A 24,639-nucleotide genomic window follows, 5' to 3' on the forward strand; every position below is an offset into this window, starting at 1 on the left:
CTTTACCTGGCCCCCCTTCCTTCTCTCTGTAACTCTGCCTTTCAAATAAGTAAATGAAACCTTGAAAAAAAAATGCCCATGGTCCCACATCAGAGTGCCGGAGTTTGAAACTCCAGTTTCCTGCTCATGCCGACCCTGGGAGGCAGGGGTGGTGGCTCAAGTATTGGGTTCCTGCCCCCTGTGAGACTTGGATTGAGTTTCCAGCAATTGGCTTCAGCTGTAGATATCCAGGGAGTGAACCAGTGGATAGGAACCTCTAAAATTTAAACTAAGAATGAGCAGTCCTTGAGCAGCTCACCCATGCAAATATCACATATAATAAGGAATGACAAGATGTGTTACAGTTCAGAGTATCTATAAAAAGTTTTACTTTTTTGTGTAAATTTTAATACAAGATGTCTAAAGTCTTAGATAAACTGAGTTGATCGTGTTAGGAACAAAATATGGCATGGATTCCAGAACAAGAATATATGAATAGATGTGTAAGTATGTAAATGTGTGTATGCGTGCGCGTGTGTTCAGTCGCTATGCAGTGATTATCAATTTGCCAAGGACAGTAAGATACTGCAGAAAAGGATATATGAGAAACATCTTTTATTTCTTCTAAAGAGGTGAAAATAAGTAAGATTTCTTATATTTTTCACTCATAAGATTTTAAACTCTTAAAAATGCAATATCTTCTTTCAAAGCACATGCCATCTTTAAAAAAAAACTTAGCAATGTACATTTGCACTCAAAAGAAAAACATGCAGCGTCATTGTCTCCTGACAAAAGTCTGCATATAAACCCCACGCAGCTTTCACATGTTCCCTCTTTATATTTAGGGCCTCAAGACCACCAACATTCAGTGCAATATTTATCGATTCTTATTTCCCTAGGAAACACAGGACCAATGATGTCTTCTGACTACAACTGTCTCTGGATGGCTGAGCAACAGTCTCCCTCTGATTTAAAGCACCCTCTTTGTAACTTGCGGATGTAAGGTACAACTAGAAGTCAGAGAAACTTGAGGATCCAAGGGGAGGAAGGAGGAGAAACACTTTAGGTCTACCCTGTGCCATAAACTTAGGAAAACAATTTACACAGAAAAAAAAACCACAAAACAAAAAAACCTCAGATTTTATCAATGCACCCTTTAAAAAAGTATTTTTAAATTTCTGAAAGCAGCTTAATGTGAATCAAAAGCAGTTCCTGAGTAACTGCAGTAAACAGTCTTTTAAAATATATATATGTACACATATATATGTACACATACATACATACATACATATATATATATTAGCAACCTAGCTCATTTTGGTTCTGCCTTAATTTACCTCCCCAGCATTCAGCTGAATCAGTCCCTTTCTTCTTGTCAGCTCCCCATGTGCAAGTACAATAGCATCAGCTCTGGGAGTCGGCAGAGTGCAGATGTTTCTTGTCACTCTGTGTGGTCATCTGCATGTCTACTAGGCCAGGTTTCCAGAGTCACTGCAGGTCACATTTCTCTTCGATCTCACATCACATGTGATAGTCATGGACTCCTCACGTTTTCTTCATTAGACGCCGAGACTGCCACGTGTGGAGCTTGTTGTAGGCTGTCTGCAGCATCTCTTCTATGTGGCTCACCAACTGAAAAAAAAACAAAAACAAAACAAAACACCACAGCGGGACATTTAACTGCTGGGCAAAGGCAGGGGAAGTTCCTGCTTCTGACCGGACTCTGGCAAGTACATCAGAGTGTGGTTTCCACACTCACCTGCAGTGCCCAGTCCACAAGGCACTGGGCAAGCCCCCTGCAAAGGCGCTAGCAGACACATTCTGTACGGGAAGATACGCTGATGTGCAGGAAAGAGGCTGGAAGCTCACCCGCAATGTCTGCCTGTCACCCAGCAGCAAGTGGACAACATCAAAGCAGTCATTGGCCTCTGTGCCCATTTATCTGTCAAATGGGGCTGCAGGGGCCAAACTCGGGTGGTGATTTCTAGATTTAAACACTGTTAAAGCTGATTAAAGCAAGAATGGTGGCAACAACAGAACTTTTTAACAGAGCATCTGAAAAATGCTGTACTCCCCTGAAGATTCTGAATCAGCAGGCCCAGGATGAGACCGGGGAATCTTTTTTCTTTCTTTCTTTATTGATTTATTTGCGGGAAAGGGGGAAAGAGAGAAGGGAAGAGAGAATCCATGTATTGGTTCACTCTCCAAATGCCCACAATGACTAAGCAGATGGCAGGAACCTCATTATCTGAGCCAATGACTGCCTCCTAGGGCCTGGAAGAGTGGGAGCTGGGAACTGAACACAGGCACCCTAAAGTGGGACACAGACATCTCACTGCTAAGCCAATCACTCATTGTCCCAGGGATCTTTTGGCTTTTCAAAAGTGCCTTCAGTTAACTCTTCTGCACAATTTTATGAAGTACTTTTCTGTTTTCTTAATAGTTTTTCCCAGCTCCAACCTGACAAGATGTCAATGTAACTTAGTCGATTACCTACTACCTGGATGGTTTCAAGGCTCTGGATAATGGACTACATCACATTTTAGATCAGGACTACAGAACTGAGCAGAGATCCGTCCCGGTCATGGGCATAACTGAAGTCAACAGGATCACACTGACTCTTGAAGTAGAGTATCTTTAAAATACCTATTTTCTTGGTGGTGGATAATGTTTACATGGTTAGAAGTCTTTATAAAGGTCCGGCATTGCCGGTGCAGTGGCTCAACAGGCTAATCCTCCGCCTTGTGGCGCCGGCACACCCGGTTCTAGTCCCGGTCGGGGTGCCAGATTCTGTCCAGGTTGCCCCTCTTCCAGGCCAGCTTTCTGCTGTGGCCAGGGAGTGCAGTGGAGAATGGCCCAAGTGCTTGGGCCCTGCACCCGCATGGGAGACCAGGAGAAGCACCTGGCTCCTGCCATTGGATCAGCGCGGAGCGCCGGCTGCAGCGCACCGGCCGCGGCAGCCATTGGAGGGCGAACCAATGGCAAAGGAAGACCTTTCTCTCTGTTTCTCTCTCTCTCACTGTCCACTCTGCCTGTCAAAAAAAAAAAAAAAAAAAAAAAAAAGGCCAGCGCTGTGGCTCACTAGGCCAATCCTCTGCCTGAGGCGCTGGCACCCCAGGTTCTAGTCCCGGTTGGGGTGCCGGTTCTGAAATGGTTGCTCCTCTTTCAGTCTGGCTCTCTGCTATGGCCCGGGAAGGCAGTGGAGGATGGCCCACGTGGTTGGGCTCTGCACCTGCATGGGAGACCAGGAAAAAGCACCTGGCTCCTGGCTTCAGATCAGCGCACTGCGCCGGCCATAGCGGCCATTTGGGGGGTGAACCAATGGAAGGAAGACCTTTCTCTTTGTCTCTCTGTCAAAAAAAAAAAAAAAAAAAAAATTGTCTTTATAAAGTCTTTAGGTCAATTCTGGGAGGATGGAGAACATGAAGTCCTTGATTCCTTTTTTTTTTTTTTTTTGACAGGCAGAGTGGACAGTGAGAGAGAGAGACAGAGAGAAAGGTCTTCCTTTGCCGTTGGTTCACCCTCCAATGGCTGCTGCGGTAGGCGTGCTGCGGCCAGCACACCGCGCTGATCCGATGGCAGGAGACAGGTGCTTCTCCTGGTCTCCCATGGGGTGCAGGGCCCAAGGACTTGGGCCGTCCTCCACTGCACTCCCTGGCCACAGCAGAGAGCTGGCCTGGAAGAGGGGCAACCGGGACAGGATCGGTGCCCCGACCGGGACTAGAACCCGGTGTGCCGGCGCCGCAAGGCGGAGGATTAGCCTATTGAGCCGCGGCGCCGGCCTCCTTTTTTTTTTTAAGCTTGTCAATGGCCAAGATAAAAGCAGTCCAGAGTTAAAAGAGCCCTCTTACTTGCCACATCTATTGTTATAATGTCTGGACAGTATAATAATTATGGCTCGATGGGTTGTGGCTCTACTGAATCAACTGGAAGAGATCAAAAAAAGGGAGACGAACACCTGAAGAGTGCTGACACCACAGCCTCCTGCACAGCTGTACATGGCTCCTCGTCACCACACCGCTACAGGCACAGCGCAGCTACAGCCAATTGAGGAGGCCCACAAGCCAGAATCTGTCACCCTTGCCTGTTTGGGGAGACATGGCAAGCTTCTTTTCTAAGTAATGCTGTTTTGTATTCTGAGAAAATTCACTTAGAACATTAGGGAAGAGACACAAAACTGTACTGGTGATGATTTTTCTGCTTTTGATTATCCTCGATATTAAGGCAGCTGGAAGCCAGACACAACCTAAGTAACAGTCAGTTTACTGTCAGGGCAATTCTACTTTTCCCCACGTTGACAGGTTTGCTACCAAGTTTTTCCAAATTAATGGTACACATTTTTAAGAACATATAAATAGGCTCTAAATCTATAAATAAAAGGATAGAGGTAATTATCACAACTGTCTGGTCAGTTATGACCTCTAGAGAGAGGGGAGTGGTGTGCAATTGGAAACAATTGTCACACAACAGTAACAATCTACTGCTATTCCTGATTGGTGAGTATACAGCATTTTATTAAAAAAAAAAACTCCAAGCAGCAGAAAACAAAGTATCTACTCACTCAGATTAAAGCAAAGTTAATTTTACTATAAACAGAAAGAAAATCAGATTGTTGTCTTACATTTGTGCTTAAATACTGTCTTCGAATTTTTTCTTGGAATGGGCAGAGCTTTGTAACCTGGAATCGTTCCAAATTACTTTTCATTTTTATTACCTAAAAAAGATGAAAAACAATTATAGAAATATCTCAAGAGAACCTGTAAGAACCAAGACAAAAACACTGCTTTCCACATAGGAAGGTTATATTTTAAAAAGGGCTGGTGCTGTGGGATAGTGGGCAAAGTTGCTGCCTGCAGCACTGGCATCCCATGCTGGCACCAGTTCAAGTCCCAGCTGCTCCACTTCTGATCCAGCTTCCCGCTAATGAGCCTGGGAAAGCAACAGAAGGTGGCTGAAGTGCTTGGGTCCTTGCAACTTCGTAGAAGACCTGGAAGAAGCTCTTGGCTTCTAATTAGCCCAGCTCCGGCTGTTGCAGCCATTTGGGGAGCAAACCAGCAGATGAAAATCTCACTCTCTGTGACTCTGCCTTTCACATAAAAAAAAAAAATCTTTAAAAAAATTTATACCATTTCTATTTTAGTGACAGAGGAACATCTCTGTTCTTGGATATTTATATACACTGTTAATTACTTCCTTAAATTCCTAATTGATGAATTTCTAAATCAAAACACTCCACAAAAGGTAATATTACTAGCAGTGGAAGGTTCTCAGCAATCTGGCCAATCTGATTTTAAGTTTTTTGTTCTTTTACAAATTAATAAGTGCAAACGGTCTTTTACTTTAGTTTTAATTATTTATTAATGGGTCTGAAAATTTCTTCTTATACTTACTGGGCCACTAGCATTTTTTTAAAGAAAAGATTTATTTATTTGAAAGGAAGAATTACAGAGAGAGGGAGAGGGAAACAGATACCTTTCTTCCATTGGTTCACTCCCAAATGGCCCCAACAATGGGGGGTTGGGTCAGGCAGGAGCCAGGAGCTTGGAACCGCATCTGGGTCACCCATGTGGGTTCAAGGACCCAAGGTCTTGGGGCATCTTTTTTTTTGACAGGCAGAGTGGACAGTGAGAGAGAGAGAGACAGAGAGAAAGGTCTCCCTTTTTTCCATTGGTTCATCCCCAATGGTTGCTACAGCCAGTGCACTGCACCGATTCGAAGCCAGGAGCCAGGTGCTTCTCCTGGGCTCCCATGTGGGTGCAGGGCCCAAGCACTTGGGCCATCCTCCACTGCACTCCCAGGCCACAGCAGAGAGCTGGACAGGAAGAGGAGCAACCAGGACAGAATCCGGCGCCCCAACCAGGACTAGAACCTGGTGTGCCAGCGCCGCAGTGGAGGATTAGGCCATTGAGCCACAGTGCCAGCCGGGGCATCTTATGCTGCTCTACAAGGATTATTAGCAGGGAGGCTGGATGGGAAGTGGAATAGCTGGGGCTTGAATAGGCACTCACAAGGGAGGCCAGCATTGCAGGCAGCGGCTTAAGCCATTGCCATCATGCTGGGCCCGCCACTAGCAGTCTTAGTGAGTTGCCTAATCTTCTGCCTTCTGTTATTAACGAAATAGTTATCTTTCCCTGTTTGTAAGAATAATCCACAAAGTAAAGCTGTTACTACAATTAATGTATAAATATCTTACCATTTATCAACAGCCCTCTTTGTTTTAAACATTATTTGAGAGGCAGAGATGGAGAGTGAACTCCTCTACTGACTTTCCCCACAATGGCTACAGCCAGGCCAGGGCTGAAGCCAGGAGCAAGGAGCTCAATGAGGGTCTCTTACGTGGGTGGTAGGAATGCGACTACTTCATGACCATCACCACTGCTTCCCATGGTCTGCATTAGCAGCTAAATGGAATCTGAAGCCAGAGCCAAGACACAAAGCAAAGCACTAAAATACAGAATGTGAGTATCTCAACCAGCACCAACTGCCAGATCAAATGGTTCCCCATGTCAATCATCCTTTATTTGGTTAAAAGGATTTTAGTGTTTATAGTTAGTGCTATATTTGTTGTTGAGTCCTCAATTTGGATTTCTGTACCCTTAAAAATATTCCAAATAATCTAATGTGATTTTTTTTTTTTTTTTTTTTTTTTTAATTTTTGACAGGCAGAGTGGACAGTGAGAGAGAGAGAGACAGAGAGAAAGGTCTTCCTTGTTGCCATTGGTTCACCCTCCAATGGCCGCTGCGGCTGGCACATCTGGCTGATCTGAAGCCAGGAGCCAGGTGCTTCTCCTGGTCTCCCATGCGGGTGCAGGGCCCAAGGACTTGGGCCATCCTCCACTGCCTTCCCGGGCCACAGCAGAGAGCTGGCCTGGAAGAGGGGCAACCAGGACAGAATCCGGTGCCCTGACCGGGACTAGAACCCGGTGTGCCGGCGCCACAAGGCGGAGGATTAGCCTGTTAAGCCACGGCGCTGGCCTGTATTTTAATTACTCATACAATGGCTTGGAGATTAAGTCCAAGTTTTAAGTTATATTAGTTATGCAACTGGTCTAGGTCTCAATTTTCTCATCTATGAAATGAGTATAATCAACACTTACTCCATAAAGATCTTGTGAGGCTTAAATGAAATAACGTATATAAAAATAGTTACCCCAGTGGCTGGCCCATACTCAACACTCAATACAATTTGGTGATTTCAAATTAACACCTCACTAAGTTGCTAGCACAAACAGCTGGCTGTACTTAGGATTAGTTCCAACCTTTTCTTCTAGGAATGGTGTATTAACAGGAAAACAGGACCAGAAATGCCGCAGAAGTTCTCCAACAGCCACATACAAGTGTTTCAATTCAGACTGAATATCATTTGGCACCATCTCTGCAAAAGAAGGAAGACATCCAAAGATAAAACCTATTTCCACACATGTATAGTCTCTTGAAAAACAACTAATCTGAGAATAAATCTGAACATGCACTTTTGACCAATGCCAAACCAGGATGTGTTATTCTGAGAAATGGTTTTGTGGCTTAGAGAGATCACATAATTAAAAATTATATGGGATTCTGCAGGGACTTTCTGATTTCCCCTTTAGTCTAAGAGGTAGGGAAAGAGGCTTTTAGTATGACGTTAGGAAAACTAGCAATATGTCATATATTTATAATAGTAAGACAATTCTGGAACCTAAACTCTCATCTAGATGTTTTAGAATCTGAGTCTACAAGACAACCATCTCTGAAACATCCCAAAGGGAAACCAGCAGAACATGAGCGCTCCGCCCACTTTGCTCTTCAGAGCTCACTGAAGCAGAGGGACAGCAGTACATACGGTTTATGGCTTGCTGTGTCCCTCCTTGCATAAGTGCTCCTCCAGGTGACAATGCTGTAATGGTACAACTGGCAGCACCACTTGAGAGAACCTGAAAGGAACAAAGACATACAGATTGGTTTTCCTCCTTATTGCTGCTTTTCTTAAATTTCAGCTTTACAACAAAAGGTGAAGTAGAACACTTATTCCTGTATAAACACATCCTTTACAGCAGGGGTGAGAAACATCTGGCTTGTTGGCTGTAGAAGGCCCATGAAATCATCACAATGGCAATGACAATGGCAAGCAGGACAACAAATTCAGTAAATTTACAGAAGGCTAATCTTTATAACAGTGATTACTTTTGAAAAAGATTTATTATTTATTTGAAAGGCAGGGTTACAGAGAGAGAGGGAGAGACACAGAGATCTTGCATTTGCTGGTTCACTCTCCAAATGGCCACAACAGCCAGGGCTGGGCCAGGCCAAAGTCAGAAACTTGAAACTTCATCTGGCTCTCCTATGTGGGTGGCAGAAGCTCAAATACTGGGGCTATCTTCTACAGCAGGTTAATTCTTTAAAAACAAACAAACAAACAAAAAAAACAACTTTATTTATGTATTTGAGATGCAGAGTTACAGACAGAGTGAGGGAAAGAGAAAGAAAAAGGTCTTCTATCCACTGGTTCACTCCCCAAATTGCCCTCAACGGCTAGAGCTGGGCTGATTTGAAGCCAGGAGCCAGGAGTGTCTAAGGTCTCCCAAGTGGGTGCAGGGCCCAAGCGCTTGGGCCATCTTCCACTGCTTTCCTAGGCCATAAACAGAGAGCTGGATTGGAAGAGATGTAGCTGAGACATGAACTGGCACCCGTTTGGGATGCTAGTGACACAGGTGGAGGCTTGGCCTCCTACGCCACTGCGTAGGTTCCTATGTAGGTTAAATTATTTATTTATTTATTTATTTATTTTTGACAGGCAGAGTGGATAGTGAGAGAGAGAGACAGAGAGAAAAGTCTTCCTTTGCCATTGGTTCACCCTCCAATGGCTGCTGTGGCTGGCGCGCTACTGCCGGTGCACCACGCTGATCCAAAGGCAGGAGCCAAGTGCTTATCCTGGTCTCCCATGCGGGTGCAGGGCCCAAGGATTTGGGCCATCCTCCACTGCACTCCTGGGCCACAGCAGAGAGCTGGCCTGGAAGAGGGGCAACCGGGATAGAATCTGGCGCCCCGACCGGGACTAGAACCCAGTGTGCCGGCACCGGTAGGCGGAGGATTAGCCTGTTGAGCCATGGCGCTGGCCCGGTTAATTTTCAAACTAATAATTTTTATGTCCTGCGAATAATGTTACAAATATCCAAAAGATGGGCTGGTGCTGCAGGGCAGTGTGGGTAAGCTGCCATTTTTCATGCTTGATTCCATATCAGAACACCAGTTTGCATCCTGGCTGCTCTGCTTCTGATCTAGCTCCCTGTTAATGTGCTTGAGAAAGCAGTGGCCCAAATAGTTGTGACTTCAGATGGCTCAGTCTCAACTGTTGCAGCTGTTTGGGCAGTGAATCAGCGGGTGGAAGATCTGTCATTCTGCCTTTCAAATAAATAAATCTTTAATAAATACATAGGTTATCTGTAGTTTCACCTTTCAGAGATTTACTTACCTTTGATCAACTGCAGTCAAAAAATACTAAGTGGAAAAGTCCAGAAACAATTCCTAAGTTTTAAATTCTGTGTCATTTTTAGTAGTATGATACACTCTTATGTTGTCTCACTCCATCCTCTAGGACAAAACAAGCCTTTGTCAACTAATCTACAGGCTACCCACCTTTTATTAACACAGAAGCTGTCTCAATGATCAGATCAAACTGTCATGTTATTGCAGGGCTACTGTTCAAGTTTTACTTAATAATAAAGTACAAGAGTAGTGATGCTGGCAATTTAGATATTCCTAAGAGAAGTCACAATGTGTTTCTTCTAGTCTAAGTGAAAATGTGAAAGCTCTTAACTTAATAAGGGAAGAAAAAAAAAATTGTATGCTGAAGTTACTAAGATCTGTGTTAAGAATGAATTTTAAAAGGTGAAGAAGGGGAGCTGGCACTGTGGCATAGTAGGTAAAGGTGCCGCCTGCAATGCCAGCATCCCACATGGGTGCTGGTTAGAGTCCTGACTGCTCCATTTCCAATCCAGCTGAGATTGCCTGGGAAAGCAGTAGAAGATGGCCTAAGTCTTTGGGCCCCTGCACCCACGTGGGAGACTTAGAGGAAGCTCCTGGCTGCTCCATTTCCAATCCAGCTCTCTGCTATGGCCTGAGAAAGCACTGAAGATAGCTCAAGTGCTTGGGTACCTGCACCCAGAAGAAGCCCCTGGCTCCATATGGGCCTAGCTCCAGCTGTTGTGGCCATTTGGAAGTGAACCAGCAGAAGGAAGCTCTCTCTCCCCCTCTACCCCTCTGTAACTCTTTCAATAAATAAATCAATCTTAAAAAAATAGTCAGGAAAGAAAACACAATTCATGTTATGTGAGGTGTTGTGGTACAGCATGGGATCCCCAAATCCTGTATCAGAGTACCTGGTTCAAACCTGGTTATATCACTTCTGATCCAGTTTCCTGCTACTGTCTAGGAGACAGCGGAGGATGACTCAAGTAACTGAGTCCCTGTCACCAATGTAGGAGACTAGGATGGAGTTCCTGGCTCCTGGTTGTTTGGACATCTGGGGAGTCAACCAGCAAACAGAAGATCTATGTCTCTTACTCTGCTACTCTCAAATAAATTAATAAATTCCAATCTTCTAAAAATTCTTATTTTTTTAAAAATTTTATTTGTAAGTCAGTTAGAGAGAGAGAGGGAGAGATAGGAGATCTTCCATCTGCTGGTTTACTCCTGAAATGGCCATAGCAGCCAAGCTGAAGCCAGGAATAGGAGCTTCATCCTGGTCTCCCATATGGGTGTGGGGACCCAAGGACCTGGGCCATCCTCCACTGCTTTCTCAGGTGAATTAGCAGGGAGCTGGATTGAGAGCAGAACAGCCAGGACTTGAATAAGTACCCCAACGAGATGATGGCATTGCAGACGACGGCTTCACCTGCAAAGACAGCCAGGTGGCCATGCCACAGTGCCCCCCACCCCTTTCATTTTTATTCTAAAGGCAGAGACAGAGACAGACAAAAAAAAAAAGACCTTCCATCCACAGGTTCACTCATCAGATGTCCACAATAGAGGGCTGGACCAGGCCGCAGCGACAAGCCCAGAACTTAATCAGGGTCTCCCATATGGTTGGCAGGAAACCAAAGCACTTGAGCTGTCATTTGATGCCTCCAAGGGTGGGTATTAATGAGGCACTGGAACTAGAAGTGCAGCTGGGACTCAAACCCAGACACACTGATACACGAACAGGGTTGTCTTTTTTTTTTTTTTTTAAAGATTTATTTGTTTATTATGTGAAAGGCAGAGTTACAGAGGAGCAGAAGCAGAGAGAGAGAAGGAGGTCTTCCATTAGCTGGCTCACTCCCCAGAGGGCCACAATGGCTGTAGCTGGGCCGATCTGAAGGCAGAAGCCAGGAGCCTCCTCCGGACCTCCCATGCAAGCCTAGGGGCTCAAGGACTTGGGCCATCATCCTCTGCCCTTCCAGGCCATAGCAGAGAGCTAGATCAGAAGTGGAGCAGCTGGGACCTGAACCAGCGCGCATATGAGATGCCAGCACTGCAGGTGGCGGCTTCATCTGCTAAGCCATAGCACTGGCCCCCGACAAGGGTCTTCCAAGCAGTGTCTTAACCACTATGTAAAATGTCCATCTCTATGTTAGTCTTGCTGTTGCAACTCAAATTGTCAAAGTTACACTACAGTGCATAGTAATTTCACTATTAAGATGGAAAATGCATTACATTAAACAGCCTAATACTATCTGTGGCTTGAAGCATCCACTGCAGGTCTTAGGACATAACCCTTTGGATAAGGAAGATTTTCCCAATAAATGAGTATATGGAAGTAAAAAATGAGCAACCAAAAAACTCAATACCCTGTTTTATATTACCATCTTTTCTTCAGATGGCACTTGAACATGAAAAACACCTTTTCTCCCTACTTCTTGATTTTTTCTCAATGTATTTAGCAGAAATATGTCTTTAAGCACACTTATAAGTGGTACAGCTCGATCTGGCTGTATTCATCAAATGACAAAGGAACTGTGGGAATTCTGTTCTTTAAACTGCACAAGGGGCCGGCACTGTGGCACAGTAGGTTAATCCCCTGCCTGCTGCGCCAGCATCCCATATGGGCACTGGTTCTAGTCCCGGCTGCTCCTTTTCCGATCTGGTTCTCAGCTCTTGCCTGGGAAAGCAGTAGAAGATGGCTCAAGTCCTTGGGCCCCTGCACCCTGCTGTGGGAGATTCAGAAGAAGCTCCTGGTTTCAGATCAGCCCAGCTCCGGACATTGTAGCCATTTGGGGAGAGAACCAGTGGATGGAAGACCTTTCTGTTTTTCCCTGTCTGTGGCTCCACCTCTCAAATAAAATCTTTAAATAAAATAAATATACTGTACAAGTCACCTACCTGAGTTAACCTAGGTGTATAAGCTTCCATTTCTTGCCTAATACTTTGAAAAGAATTAATAATGTCCTGACTTGTTGCATACTGTAGTGACTGGATTGGAGTCGGACCATGATAATACCTGAAGGTGAGCAGAGAAGAAATAATTAATTACAAAGAGTAAAAGAGTGCAAACATTTGTATTTCAAACATTTTAGTGACCAATACAATATTCCCCCTCAAGGCAAAAATTACACTACAGTTAAGATTTCAATAAAATAAAACTTAATTTTCAAAGTCAATATTAAAACACAACAAAAATCCAAAACTTATTTTCTTACTTTAATCATCTGGATGCCTCCCCAAGATGTACAGAGTGAATTTTTCAGGAAAAAGGCTATCCTACTTTTACAGTAACAAATCGATTAAAATGTGTTTCACTTGCTGTATATTTTCTACACTGGATTATTTTAGTTAACCATTCTGTTTCAAGTTAATTTAGTAACAATAAGACTTACCTATCTGACTTCTTAAGGTTTAGTGCAATTGTTTTCACAGAATTATTTTTCCCCAAGTCTTCATATTCAATGGATTCTTGTAACTTTGCCTATAATGATTAACAGAAGTTTTTATTTTGTAACTTATGTAAGTAATGAACATGATTGAAAAATAAAACTGTACGGAGAGAAAAAGTTTTCTCATCATGAGCTTCACTTTCTAGAGATGACTCTTACAGTTGAACCAATTTTCTCACCAACCATTTACATATAGTACCTGTTTTCCTATATTCTGATACTAAGTCATTATTAAATCTCTAATTTCCATCAGTCTGGTAGGTAAAAGTTACCTCCTCCCCTTTGCTGGCTCACTCAACCCTCCCCCACCGCCACCCCTAGTGAATTATCTGGTCATGCTTTCTATTGGATAATTTTTTAAAAATTCTAGGTGCTGTAAACACTTTCCTAGTTTGTAAATTTTTTTTTGTTTTAGTGATTAGAAAAAAATCCTTATTCACCTTTTTTGCTTATCACAGTTTAAATTTTGCTTAAATCGTAGATACACTCAGAGCTTATTTTGGAATAACGAGTAGGTAGGAAGTCTGAGTTGATTTTTACTATTTATTTTTTGAAATGATTATTTAAAAAAGATTTATTTCTTTTTTTGAAAATCAGAGTTACAAAGAGGGAGAACCACAGAATAATCTTCCACCCAATGGTTCACTCCCGATGGCTGTAATTGTCATGGCTGGGACAGGCTGAAGCCAGGAGCCAGATACTTTATCCAGATTTCCCACACGGAAGCAGAGACCCAAGCACTTGGGACACACTCTGCTGCTTTTCCCAGGACATTATCAGGATCAAAAGTGGAGCAGCTGGGACAAGAACTGGTGCCCATTTAGGATGCTGGCATCACAGGTGGCGGCTTTACCCACTATGCTGCAAAATACTGACCAGTAACTAAATTATTAGTTTTTTAAGATTTTATTTATTTGAATAATTTCAGGGGGGAGAGGGAGAGAGAGCAGACAGGGAGAGGAGGTGGAGAGAGGGAGGGAGGGAGAGGGAGAGGGAGAGGGGTCGTCCATTTGCTGGTTCACTCCCCAAATGGCTGCAACTGCCAGAGCTGCGATGACTTGAAGCCAAAAGCTAGGAGCTTCCTCTGTGTCTCCCACGTGGGTGCAGGGGTCCAAGGACCTGGGCCATCCTATGTTGCTTTCCCAGGCACATTAGCAGGGAAGCTGGATTGGAAGTGGAGAAGTGGGGACTTGAACCAGCGCCCATATGTAATGCTGGCACTACAGGCTGGGGCTTTAACCTACTGTGCTACAGCACTGGCCCCTAATTAGTTAACACTATGGTTTTGAAATGTCCTATGTGTGATATATACTTAATTTCCCATGTATTTGGGCTTACTTCTGACTTTCTTTTTATTAATCCTTTTCTCCTGTGTTAGTAGCAAATTGCCCAAGTTTCTCAAAACAAAAGGTAATGCCTATAAAGATTAAATAAACTATGTAAACATTTTTTTAGTAAAGCAAGATTTATTTGTCAGAAACCTCCTGCCACAGCAGCCAGGAGGGGGGCTCCAAGCAAGGGAGACCCCATAAACATTTTTAAAAATCAGTTCTATACCATTTATTGTCTATATGGCTATGAAATTCATCTTTAACTACCAAGATTAGAATCAGAACATGTATATTATTAAATATATCTCAAAAAAGGTTGACAGCTTAGTACTTTATTTACATATCTGAGAGTTAGACACAGAGAGGGAGAAAAATCTTTCTGTTGGTTCAATCCCCAAATGCCAGCAATAGCTGGTGCCTGGTCAGATTTAAGTTGGGAGGCAAGAACCCATTTCTCCCCTGGGGGTGACAAGGACCCAAGTACTTGAGCCATCTCCTGTTGCCTGCATATCAGGAAGAAGCTAGAATTGGAATTGGAACTAGGACTCAAACTCAGGCATTCTTATTTGGGAAATCGGCATCCCAAAAGGCATCTTAAAAGCTATGTTAAGGGGCTAGCATTGTGGTTTAGCAGATAAAGCATAACGCCACCACCTACAATGCCAGCATCCCATATGGACAGCAGTTCATGTCCCAGTTACTCCACTTCTTTTTTTTTTTTTTGACAGGCAGAGTGGACAGTGAGAGAGACAGACAGAAAGGTCTTCCTTTGCTGTTGGTTCACCCTCCAATGGCCGGCGCGCTGCAGCCGGTGCACCGCGCTGATCCGAAGGCAGGAGCCAGGTGCTTATCCTGGTCTCCCATGGGGTGCAGGGCCCAAGCACTTGGGCCATCCTTCACTGCACTCCCTGGCCACAGTTGCTCCACTTCTGATCCAGTTCCCTGCTAATGGATAAGAAGAAACAGCAGAGGATGGCCCAAGAGCCTGTGCCCCTAACACCTACGTGAGAGACTGGATGGAATTCTAGGCTCCTGGCTGCGGCCTGGCCCAGCACAGCTCTTTGCAGCCATCTGGGGATTAAACCAGTAGAAGGAAACTGTCTCTCTTCCTCTAGTGTAACTCTTGCCTTTAAAATAAATAAATTAAAAAAAAAAAAAAAATTCAAAGGGGCCGGCACTGTGGCATAGCATGTTAAGCCGCAGCCTGCAATACCCATCTTATGTTGAGGCTGGTTGGAGACCCAATGGCTCCACTTCAATTCAGCTCCTTGCTAAGGCACCTGGGAAAGTAGAAGACAGCCCAAGTACATGGGCCCCTACATCCATATGGGAGACCCACAAGCAGCCGTGGGCTTCTGGTTTTGGCCTGGTCCAGCCCTGGCCATGTGGGAAGTGAACCAGGGGATGGAAGCATGTGTGCTCTTGTGTGCTCTCTCTTTCTCTCACCCCCATCTATGAACTCTGCTTTTCAAGTAAATAAAAAATAAATCAGTTTTTCTTTTTTAAATGCTATGTTAAATGCCAGCCCCAACAACTATTTCTGAACCTCCCATTTTGTAAAAACCCTCATATAATACACAGCAGTTCTGACTTGAAAGAATATTTATAGGCAGGATTTACTGAATATTGTAAAAATTCACACAAAGAAAAGATTCTGGAAACGTTCACAACCAAAAATCAAGATTATTTATTGAAAAGAACAGCATGGCATCCTAGAATTCTTATTTAACTTCTTTCTGTATCTTAGAACTTAGTTTTGCTTTTTTTAGTTCAACAAAGAAGTATCTCAGAGTTTTGTTAATTTTAAAGGTAACACATGACTGTAGAAACATTAAATTACTGAAAATACATGAAGTGAGGTTTTCTTACAATTCCTTTACTGAAATTAAAAAAACAAAAAACAAAACAAAAAAATTTATTTATTTGAAAGGCAGAGCTACACAGAGAAACGAGAAACAGACCTTCCATCTGTTGGTTCACTCCCCGAATGGCTGCTAAGGCTGGGGCTTGGCCAGGCTGAATTCAAGAGCCAGGAGCTTCTTCTGGGTCTCCCACGTGGGTTCAAGGGCCCACGTATTTCGGCCATCTTCCACTGCTTTACCAGGCACATTAGCAGGGAGCTGGATCGGAAGTGGAGCAGCCAGGTTGCGAACCAGCCACCCATATAGGATGTTGGCATTGCAGGTGGTTGTTTAATCCACTGTGCCACAATACCAGCCCCAAGATGATAATTTGTATTATTCCTTTTGCAGGTCACTTAAAACTCATAAACATTTTGTTACATGTTAAAATTACATTATAGAGAGCCGGCACTGTGGTGCAGCAGGTTAATGTCCTGGCCTGAAGTGCCAGCATCCCATATAGGCCCGGTTCAAGTCCCGGCTGTTCCACTTCCAATCCAGCTCTCTGCTATGCCCCTGCACCCGCATGTGTGACCCAGAAGAAGCTCCTGGCTCCTGGCTCTGGATCAGCACAGCTCCAGCAGTTGCAGCCAACTGGGGAGTGAATCATAGGATGGAAGATCCCTCTTTCTCTCTCTCTGCCTCTCCTCTGTGTAACTCTCACTTTCAAATAAATGAATAAATTAAAAAAAAACTATATTATAGGACTATAGTCTGATCTATGAACCATTTTTAAAATTTTTATTTATTTTTTAGTATTTGAGAGGAAGAGAGAGGGACAAAAAGAGCTCCTATCCACTAAATGCCTACAACAACTGGGCTTGGGCTGGGACAGAACTGGGATTGAAACCAGGAACTAGGAATGCGATCCAGTTTTCCCACATGAGTGGCAGGAACCTAATTACTTGAGCTATCACTGCTGCATCCCAGGGTCTGCATTAGCAGGAAGTTGGAGTCAGGAGCTAGAGCCAGGCATCTCTGATATGGGCACAGGGTTCTTAACTGCTAGGCCAAATGTCTGCCCAGTCAACTCTTTTAGATGCAATATACATGCTCTTCAACCTTTAACATTTTTGACAACGTTGGGGTTTATCAGGGTCTACTTCAGGGACCATGGGTCTATTTCCTGAAAAACCCCAACTTTGTCAAAAATGTTAAATTGAAAATGTATTCAATATCCTGGTAAATCTATCATGAAGTTGAAAAATTGAACATCAAATTATCCTAAGTCCAAGAGTCTTGCATATCATGATTTCTTTTAACTTTAAAAATGATTTATTTAATTTTCATTTAATTTAAAAAGGAAAACAAAGAGTGAGAAAGAAAGCAATCTTCTATCTGCTGGTTTCCTCCCTAAATGCCTGATAGGCCAGGCTGAAGCCAGGAACTCACAGAACTCAATCTGGGTCTCCCACATGAGTGGAAGGGAATTAAGTTCTTCCACCATCACCTGTTGCCTCCATGGTACAGCTTAGCAGGGAGCTGATCAGAAGCAGAGTGGCTGCGATTTGAAACAGGCACTCAGATATGATATGCAGGCATTCCAAACAGTAACTTAAACACTGAGCCACATGCCCACCTCAGGAATCCTTTTAAAGTCATTAATCACTATATCAATTTCCATCGTATAAGGGTGGGGGCCCAGCCTAGTAGGTAGGATACCAGAATCCCATACTGGAGTGCCTGGGTTCAAGTCCCAGCTCTGCTCCTGATTCCAGCTTCTTACAAATGTGCAATGGTTGATGGCTCAAATACCTGGGTCTCTGGCACTCATGTGTTAAGACTCGGCCTGAGTTCCCTGCTCCTGGCTTCAGGGTGGCCTAGCCCCAGCTATTGCAGGCATCGGAAGGAGTAAATCAGTGGGTGGGAGATCTCTGCTTCTGCCTTTCAAATAAAAATTTTAAGTGGGGGAAAAAAATTCCATCGCATGGATGTACCATAGATATCAAGATGTTTACTACTGTCTCTAGTTTGGCAAAGTTACAGAAAAGGAAGGAATAACAAGTAGCTAACTCTATCCATATTCCCACATCTCCAAATATTCCCCACAACCCCAAATGAGTTCTTCAATAATGAGAAGATACTTCCAGCTCTGAATGCTAGTTTAAAAATGACTTTCTTTTAAAATCATATACACGAAACTTTATAGTTTTTCTTTCTGTCATACTGCCTCCACAGAATATTCTTTCCTAGAAAACAAGTTCACTTACACACATAGGCACACAGAAACACATTTGTGGGTAAGTGTACATGTGACAGGGAAAAAGCCAATGAAGTTGGTTAATAGACTTGAGTCAAAGGCTTTGGCAAGCCAAAGCTGAGGAAGTATTCTTTATAATGCTCTACACTTGCGGCAAAATACTTAACATGTTGAGTTAGATGAAATAAGCAATATAAAGTTGTCAAAGGTGTCTGGAGAAACCTGAGCCCCAAATGGTCCAAATTTTCTGCCCATACCCTCTTGACTGCTGGCTGAAAGCAGTCGGCATCTCCGGAATTTCCATCAATGCTGCTGGGCTCACCATTTTGTGCTTCTCTTAAAACAAAGGAGAAAATTAATGTTAAAAGCTATAATCAGAACATCACCACAGCTCCATCTGGATATCCTGAGAAGCCCAGTTCACGGCACTCTGGCTTGTATACTTAACTGTTTCCTGAGACCTGCTGCCAGAACCATGGCACTGTGATGGTTGAATCTCTTGATGATGGCAGCATTACTATTCTCCTTTATGGACTTAGAATTGGAAGTAGATGGCACGGAGGAAATGCCATAGCCCTATGAGAAACAAGTTAGCAGATTAAAAATCAAAGTAAGGGTCTGATTTTTCAAAAAAAGATTTATTTATTTCAAAGGCAGGGCAATAGAGAGGGAAAGACCAAGAGGAATTTTCCATCTGTTGGCTCACTCCCCAAGAGCCACATTGGCAAGGTGTGGGCCAGGCTGAAGCCAGGCAAGAACTCTATCCTGGTCTCCCATGTGGGTGGCAGTGGCCCAAGCACTTGGGCCATCTTTCACTGCTCTTCCAAGCACATGAACAGAAAGCCGGATTGGAAGTGGAGCAGTCAGGACTCAAAACTGGCACTCTGATAAGGGATGTCACTGTAGCAAGCTGCAGTTTAACCTAATGCAACATCAGTCCCAGCGGTCTGATTTTTTTTTTTTTTTTTTTTTTGACAGGCAGAGTGGATAGTGAGAGAGAGAGAGACAGAGAGAAAGGTCTTCCTTTTTGCTGTTGGTTCACCCTCCAATGGCCGCTGCGATTGGCGCATCGTGCTGATCCGAAGCCAGGAGCCAGGTGCTTCTCCTGGTCTCCCATGCGGGTGCAGGGCCCAAGCACTTGGGCCGTCCTCCACTGCCTTCCCAGGCCATAGCAGAGAGCTGGCCTAGAAGACAGGCAACCGGGATAGAATCTGGCGCCTGGAACCGGGACTAGAACCCGGTGTGCCGGCGCCGCAAGGCGGAGGATTAGCCTGTTAAGCCACGGCGCTGGCCGGTCTGATTTTATCTATTATGAAACATATGTTCAATTGAAAACATTTGCTGGGTTATGGGAGTTAACTCTCATGAATATTACTAAATATCTGTAGGTAAGCATTTAAAATAAGTAACATAAATAAAAATTAAGCGGTATCACTAACTTGTGTTTCTAATTAATTTTTAAAAGTAGAGTTCCTATCTAATGGTTCACTCCCCCAAATGTCCACAACAGACAGGGCTAGGTTAGTCCAAAGCAGGGAGCTCAATTCCATCCAGGATTCCTATAAGGGTGGCAGGGACCTAACTATTTATGCCATTATCTGCTGCCTCCCAGGGTGTGCATGAGCATGAAGCTGGGATCAGGCAGAGATGAAACTCAAACCCACTCACTTTATTACAGGCTGTGGGTGTCCCAAGCAGCAAATTAACTGCTAGGTCAGACACCTGACCCATAACTACTCTTTTTTTTTTTTTTTTGGACAGGCAGAGTTAGTGAAAGAGACAGAGAGAAAGGTCTTCCTTTTCCGTTGGTTCACCCCCTAAGTGGCCGCTATGGCCGGCGTGCTGCGCATCTGAAGCCAGGAGCCAGGTGCTTCTTCCTGGTCTCCCATACGGGTGCAGGGCCCAAGGACTTGGGCCATCCTCCACTGCACTCCCGGGCTACAGCAGAGAGCTGGACTGGAAGAGGAGCAACCGGGACAGAATCTGGCACCCCAACCGGGACTAGAACCTGGGGTGCCGGCGCCGCAGGCGGAGGACTAGCCTAGTGAGCCGCGGCTCTGGCCCATAACTACTCTTAGTATCACAAAAGTCTTACACTCTGCAATTCTTTTTTAAAGAGTAATTTTGGTTTAGTTAGCAAAACAGCTAACTAAAAAGTGAACAGAATACAGTGTGAATAAAACATGAACTATGGAACCTGAAAGATTCAAAATCTGGCTTTATTACTTTTTCTACTATTATTCTAGGCAAGATAATATACTTCCCCAAGTTCTATAAAATGGGAAACTGGGGAATTACATAGTATGGGTGTTTTAAACATTGTATATTGAGTGCATGCTATATGTGGATGACCGATTAGACATTTGTTCTAATGTCACCTCTTCAGAGACAGCTCACTAGTCATCTTATTTAAAGTAGCTTCCGTCACTTAATCCAGTCATTCCCATCACGTTACCCTCTCTACTTTCTTTATAACAAATGTCACTTTCAAAAAAAAACCTGTGTTCTTACCTTATTTTATCTGATAACTGCCAGTCCTAGGCAGACTCCTCACTACAGCCTCAGTTCCATGAGGCTGACCTTGTTCTTACTTTCTGGCCTACCCAGGGCATATATTAAGTGCTCAGTAATTATTTGATAAACTGAGACGACCTTGTGCCACAAGAACCTAAATATTAATTAGCAAGAACCTGAGCTGTAAGCTAGGACATGCAGGTAAGAAGTAGTAGTCAATCCCCTTGGAAGAGAGGAGGAGTAGGTTTGAAAAAGCTTCATGGAGCATTGCCACGCAGAGATGGGAGACAGTAACACTTAAGGATGAGGAAATTGCTTAAACAAAGGCACAGAAGCAATGTAGTAGGCACTGTATCACAGCTTTATTTGTGGTTCAGTACAGCCAGAATGAGGTGGGCCTGGGACTGGTGAGACATAAGGCTAAAGAGGAAAAGGTCTGTCAGAAAAAGACTCTCATGTTATTCACCAACTTATCAAATAATTACCAAGTACTTATATAGACCATATGTTAGTGAAAGGCCAGCACACCATAAAGTCTCGGGGTGCTCACGCTCTGGAAGACTGCAATTATCAGGTAAAAGAAAGTAAAAACAAGATCATTTTTCAAACTGACAAACATGACAGGGAAAATAGGATAATATGGTAGGAGAGATTGTATAAGGGGAAGCTCCTTTAGATAGGGTGGTTAGGAAGATCTCTGTTTATGTGTCATCAGACTAGATGTCTACTGCCAGCATGACACAGAGGGTTAAGTCATCATTTGCGACACCAGCACCCCATATTCCATTCTAAAGTGCAGGTTCAAGCTGTAGTGGCTCTACTTCCAATCCAGCTTTCTGCTAACGTGCCTGGGAAAGCAGCAGATGATGGCCCAAGTATCTGGGTTCTCATCACCTGCCTACATCAGAGACCCAGTAGGAGTTCTAGGCTCCTGGCTTTGCCCTGGCCTGGCTCTGACTGTTGCAGGCATTTAGGGAGTGAACAAGTGGATAAAAGATCCATCGCGGGGCCAGTGCTGCGGCATAGCAGGTTAAGCCTCTGCCTGCAGTGCTGGCATACCACATGGACGCTGGTTTGAGTACCGGCTGCTCCACTTCCAATGCAGTTTTAGGCTATGGCCTGAGAAAGCAGTGGAAGATGGCCCAAGTTTTTGGGCCCCTGCACCCACGTGGGAGACCCCAGGAGAAGCTCCTGTCTCCTGGCTTTTGATCACCTCAGCCCCGGCCGTTGCGGTCAATTGGGGAGTGAACCAGAGGATGGAAGACCTCTCTCTTTCTCTCTGCCTCTCCTTCTCTTTCTGTGTAACTCTTTCAAATAAATCTTAGAAAAAAAAAAAAAAAAAAAAAAAAGACCTTTCTCTGTCTCTCCCTGTCACTCTGCCTTTCAAACAAGTCTTTTTTCTTTTTTCTTTTTTTTTTTTTAAAAAAGAGGGGCTGTGGCCAGCGCCGCGGCTCACTAGGCTAGTCCTCTGCCTGCGGCACCGGCACCCCAGGTTCTAGTCCCGGTTAGGGCGCCGGATTCTGTCCTGGTTGCTCCTCTTCCAGTCCAGCTCTCTGCTGTGGCCCGGGAGTGCAGTGGAGGATGGCCCAAGTCCTTGGGCCCTGCACCCGTATGGGAGACCAGGAGAAGCACCTGGCTCCTGGCTTCGGATCAGTGTGATGCGCCGGCCGCAGCGGCCATTGGAGGGTGAACCAATGGCAAAAAGGAACACCTTTCTCTCTGTCTCTCTCTAACTTTGCCTGTCAAAAAAAAAAAAAAAAAAAAAAGAGGGGCTGCTATTGTGGTCTATTGCCTATGATGCTGGCATATCATATCTGAGCACCAGTTTGAGTCCCTGCTGCTCTGCTTCCAATTCAGCTCTCTGCTAATGCATAGAAAGCAACAGAATATGGCTCTTTGCTTGAACCCCTGCCACCCACATAGGAGATAGAGTTCCAGGCTCTGGCTTTGGCCTCGCCTAGCCCTAATTGTCACAGGCATCTGGGAAGTAAACCAGTGGCTAGAAGATCTCTGTCACTCTTTCAAATAAATAAACAAACCTTAAAAAGAAAAATCAGATAAAAAAATAACAGACATTAATCATTGAAAGAAGCTAGTTAGGGGAAGAACAGGTAGAGAAACAAGTACAAATACCTTTAAGTCAAAAAGCTTACCAAGGAACTAAAAGGTAATTGCATCTGGGGCATGAGTGATTGGGAGGGGTCCAAGCTGAGGTACAAAGAAGCTGGGAACTCAATTCCACTCTCTTATGTGTGGGTGGCAGGGACCCAAGTACTTGAGCCATTATTTGCTGTCTCCCATGGTGTGCAAGCACCTCACTGTAGGACACAGGTTTTACAATTTTTTTTTTTTTTTTTTTTGACAGGCAGAGTGGATAGTGAGAGAGAGAGACAGAGAGAAAGGTCTTCCTTTTTGCCATCGGTTCACCCTCCAATGGCCGCTGCGGCCGGCGCATCGCGCTGATCCGAAGCCAGGAGCCATGTGCTTCTCCTGGTCTCCCATGCGGGTGCAGGGCCCAAGGACTTGGGGCATCCTCCACTGCCTTCCCGGGCCATAGCAGAGAGCTGGCCTGGAAGAGGGGCAACCGGGACAGGATCGGTGCCCCGACCGGGACTAGAACCCGGTGTGCCGGCGCCGCAAGGCGGAGGATTAGCCTGTTAAGCCACGGCGCCGGCCAGGTTTTACAATTTTTTTAAAATAAAGCTTTATTTATTTATTTGAAAGGCAGAGTAACAGAAAAAGAGGGAGACACAGAGAAGCCAGGAGCCAGGAACTCTGTCCTGGTCTCCTACATGGGTGGCAGGAATCCAAGGACTTGGCCCATCATCTGTTGCCTTCTTAGGTGCAGCAGGAAGCTGGATCAGAAGCAAAGTAGCCGGGACTCAAACTGGCACTTCAATATGGTATGCTGGCACTGCAAGTGGCAGATTAACCTGCTGTACCACGCCAGTTCCACAAGCAACATCTTAACCACTACACCAAACACTGGCCCCAGGCAGTAGTTTTGATTTTATTCTAAGTTCAATGAGAAGGCATTAGAGTTTTACCTAGAGGAGCACTATGATCTAGTTTTAATTACAATTCTTACTGCTAGAAAATGAATTATCAAGGATAAGAGTGCAAACAGCAAGATCAGGGGCCAACACTGTGGCCCAAAAGGTTAGCCTGTTGCCTGTGACACAGCATCCCATATCAGAGCACAGGTTAAAATCCTGGATGATCCACTTTCCATTTAGCTCCCTGATAATGTGCCTGGGAAAGCAGCCGCAAAGGGGACCCAACTACTTGGCCCCTGCCACTCACATGGGAGACCTGGATGGAATTCCAGGCTCCTGGTTTCAGCGTGGACCAGTCCCCAGCCATTGTGTCCATTTGAGGAGTGAACTAGTAAGTGAAGATCTCTGTTTCTCTGGCTTTCAAATAAATAAATCTTAAAAAAAAAAAAATTATTAAGAACCACCAATGGGGAAAACGAGAAAATTGCATTTAAAAAGTTCTGGCAGGGTGGGTGTTTGGTGTATCACCAAACAGTGATATCAGTCACTGCTTGGGATGACCATACCTTATATTGGAGTCCCTGGACTTGACTCAGCTCCATGTCCTATTCAGTTTATGAATACTCTGGTAGGAAGCAGGTTATAGCTTAAGTACCTGGGACCCTGTCACCCATGTGGAAGACCTGGGTTGAGTTCTAGACTCCTGCATTGGCCTGGAGTATTTATTTAGTATTTACCTAGCTCCGGGTATTTATTGTGGGCATCTGTAGGGAAACCAGTGAATACAAGATCTCTCTCTGCCTTTCAAGTAAACATTAAAAAAAAAAA

At 44.4% G+C, this 24,639-nt stretch overlaps 1 protein-coding gene across 1 annotated transcript in view; it reads right to left on the bottom strand.

Moving 5' to 3' along the window:
* Positions 1–579: 579 nt before the first annotated feature.
* GTF2H1 (general transcription factor IIH subunit 1) overlaps positions 580–24,639 on the bottom strand; it is a 41,952-nt gene continuing 17,892 nt past the window's right edge. Inside the window, exons 8-15 of the mRNA XM_062196406.1 lie at positions 18,750–18,877; positions 18,559–18,637; positions 12,813–12,901; positions 12,319–12,436; positions 7,802–7,892; positions 7,239–7,354; positions 4,601–4,693; positions 580–1,611 (exon numbers count right to left, since the gene is read on the bottom strand). Of these exons, the coding sequence (XP_062052390.1) occupies positions 1,525–1,611; positions 4,601–4,693; positions 7,239–7,354; positions 7,802–7,892; positions 12,319–12,436; positions 12,813–12,901; positions 18,559–18,637; positions 18,750–18,877 (801 nt within the window). The 3' untranslated portion in view covers positions 580–1,524. The remainder of the gene's footprint in view (positions 1,612–4,600; positions 4,694–7,238; positions 7,355–7,801; positions 7,893–12,318; positions 12,437–12,812; positions 12,902–18,558; positions 18,638–18,749; positions 18,878–24,639) is intronic.

The sequence above is a fragment of the Lepus europaeus genome, chromosome 7 (genome assembly GCF_033115175.1).
Source record: "Lepus europaeus isolate LE1 chromosome 7, mLepTim1.pri, whole genome shotgun sequence".
NCBI classification, from domain to species: domain Eukaryota; kingdom Metazoa; phylum Chordata; class Mammalia; order Lagomorpha; family Leporidae; genus Lepus; species Lepus europaeus.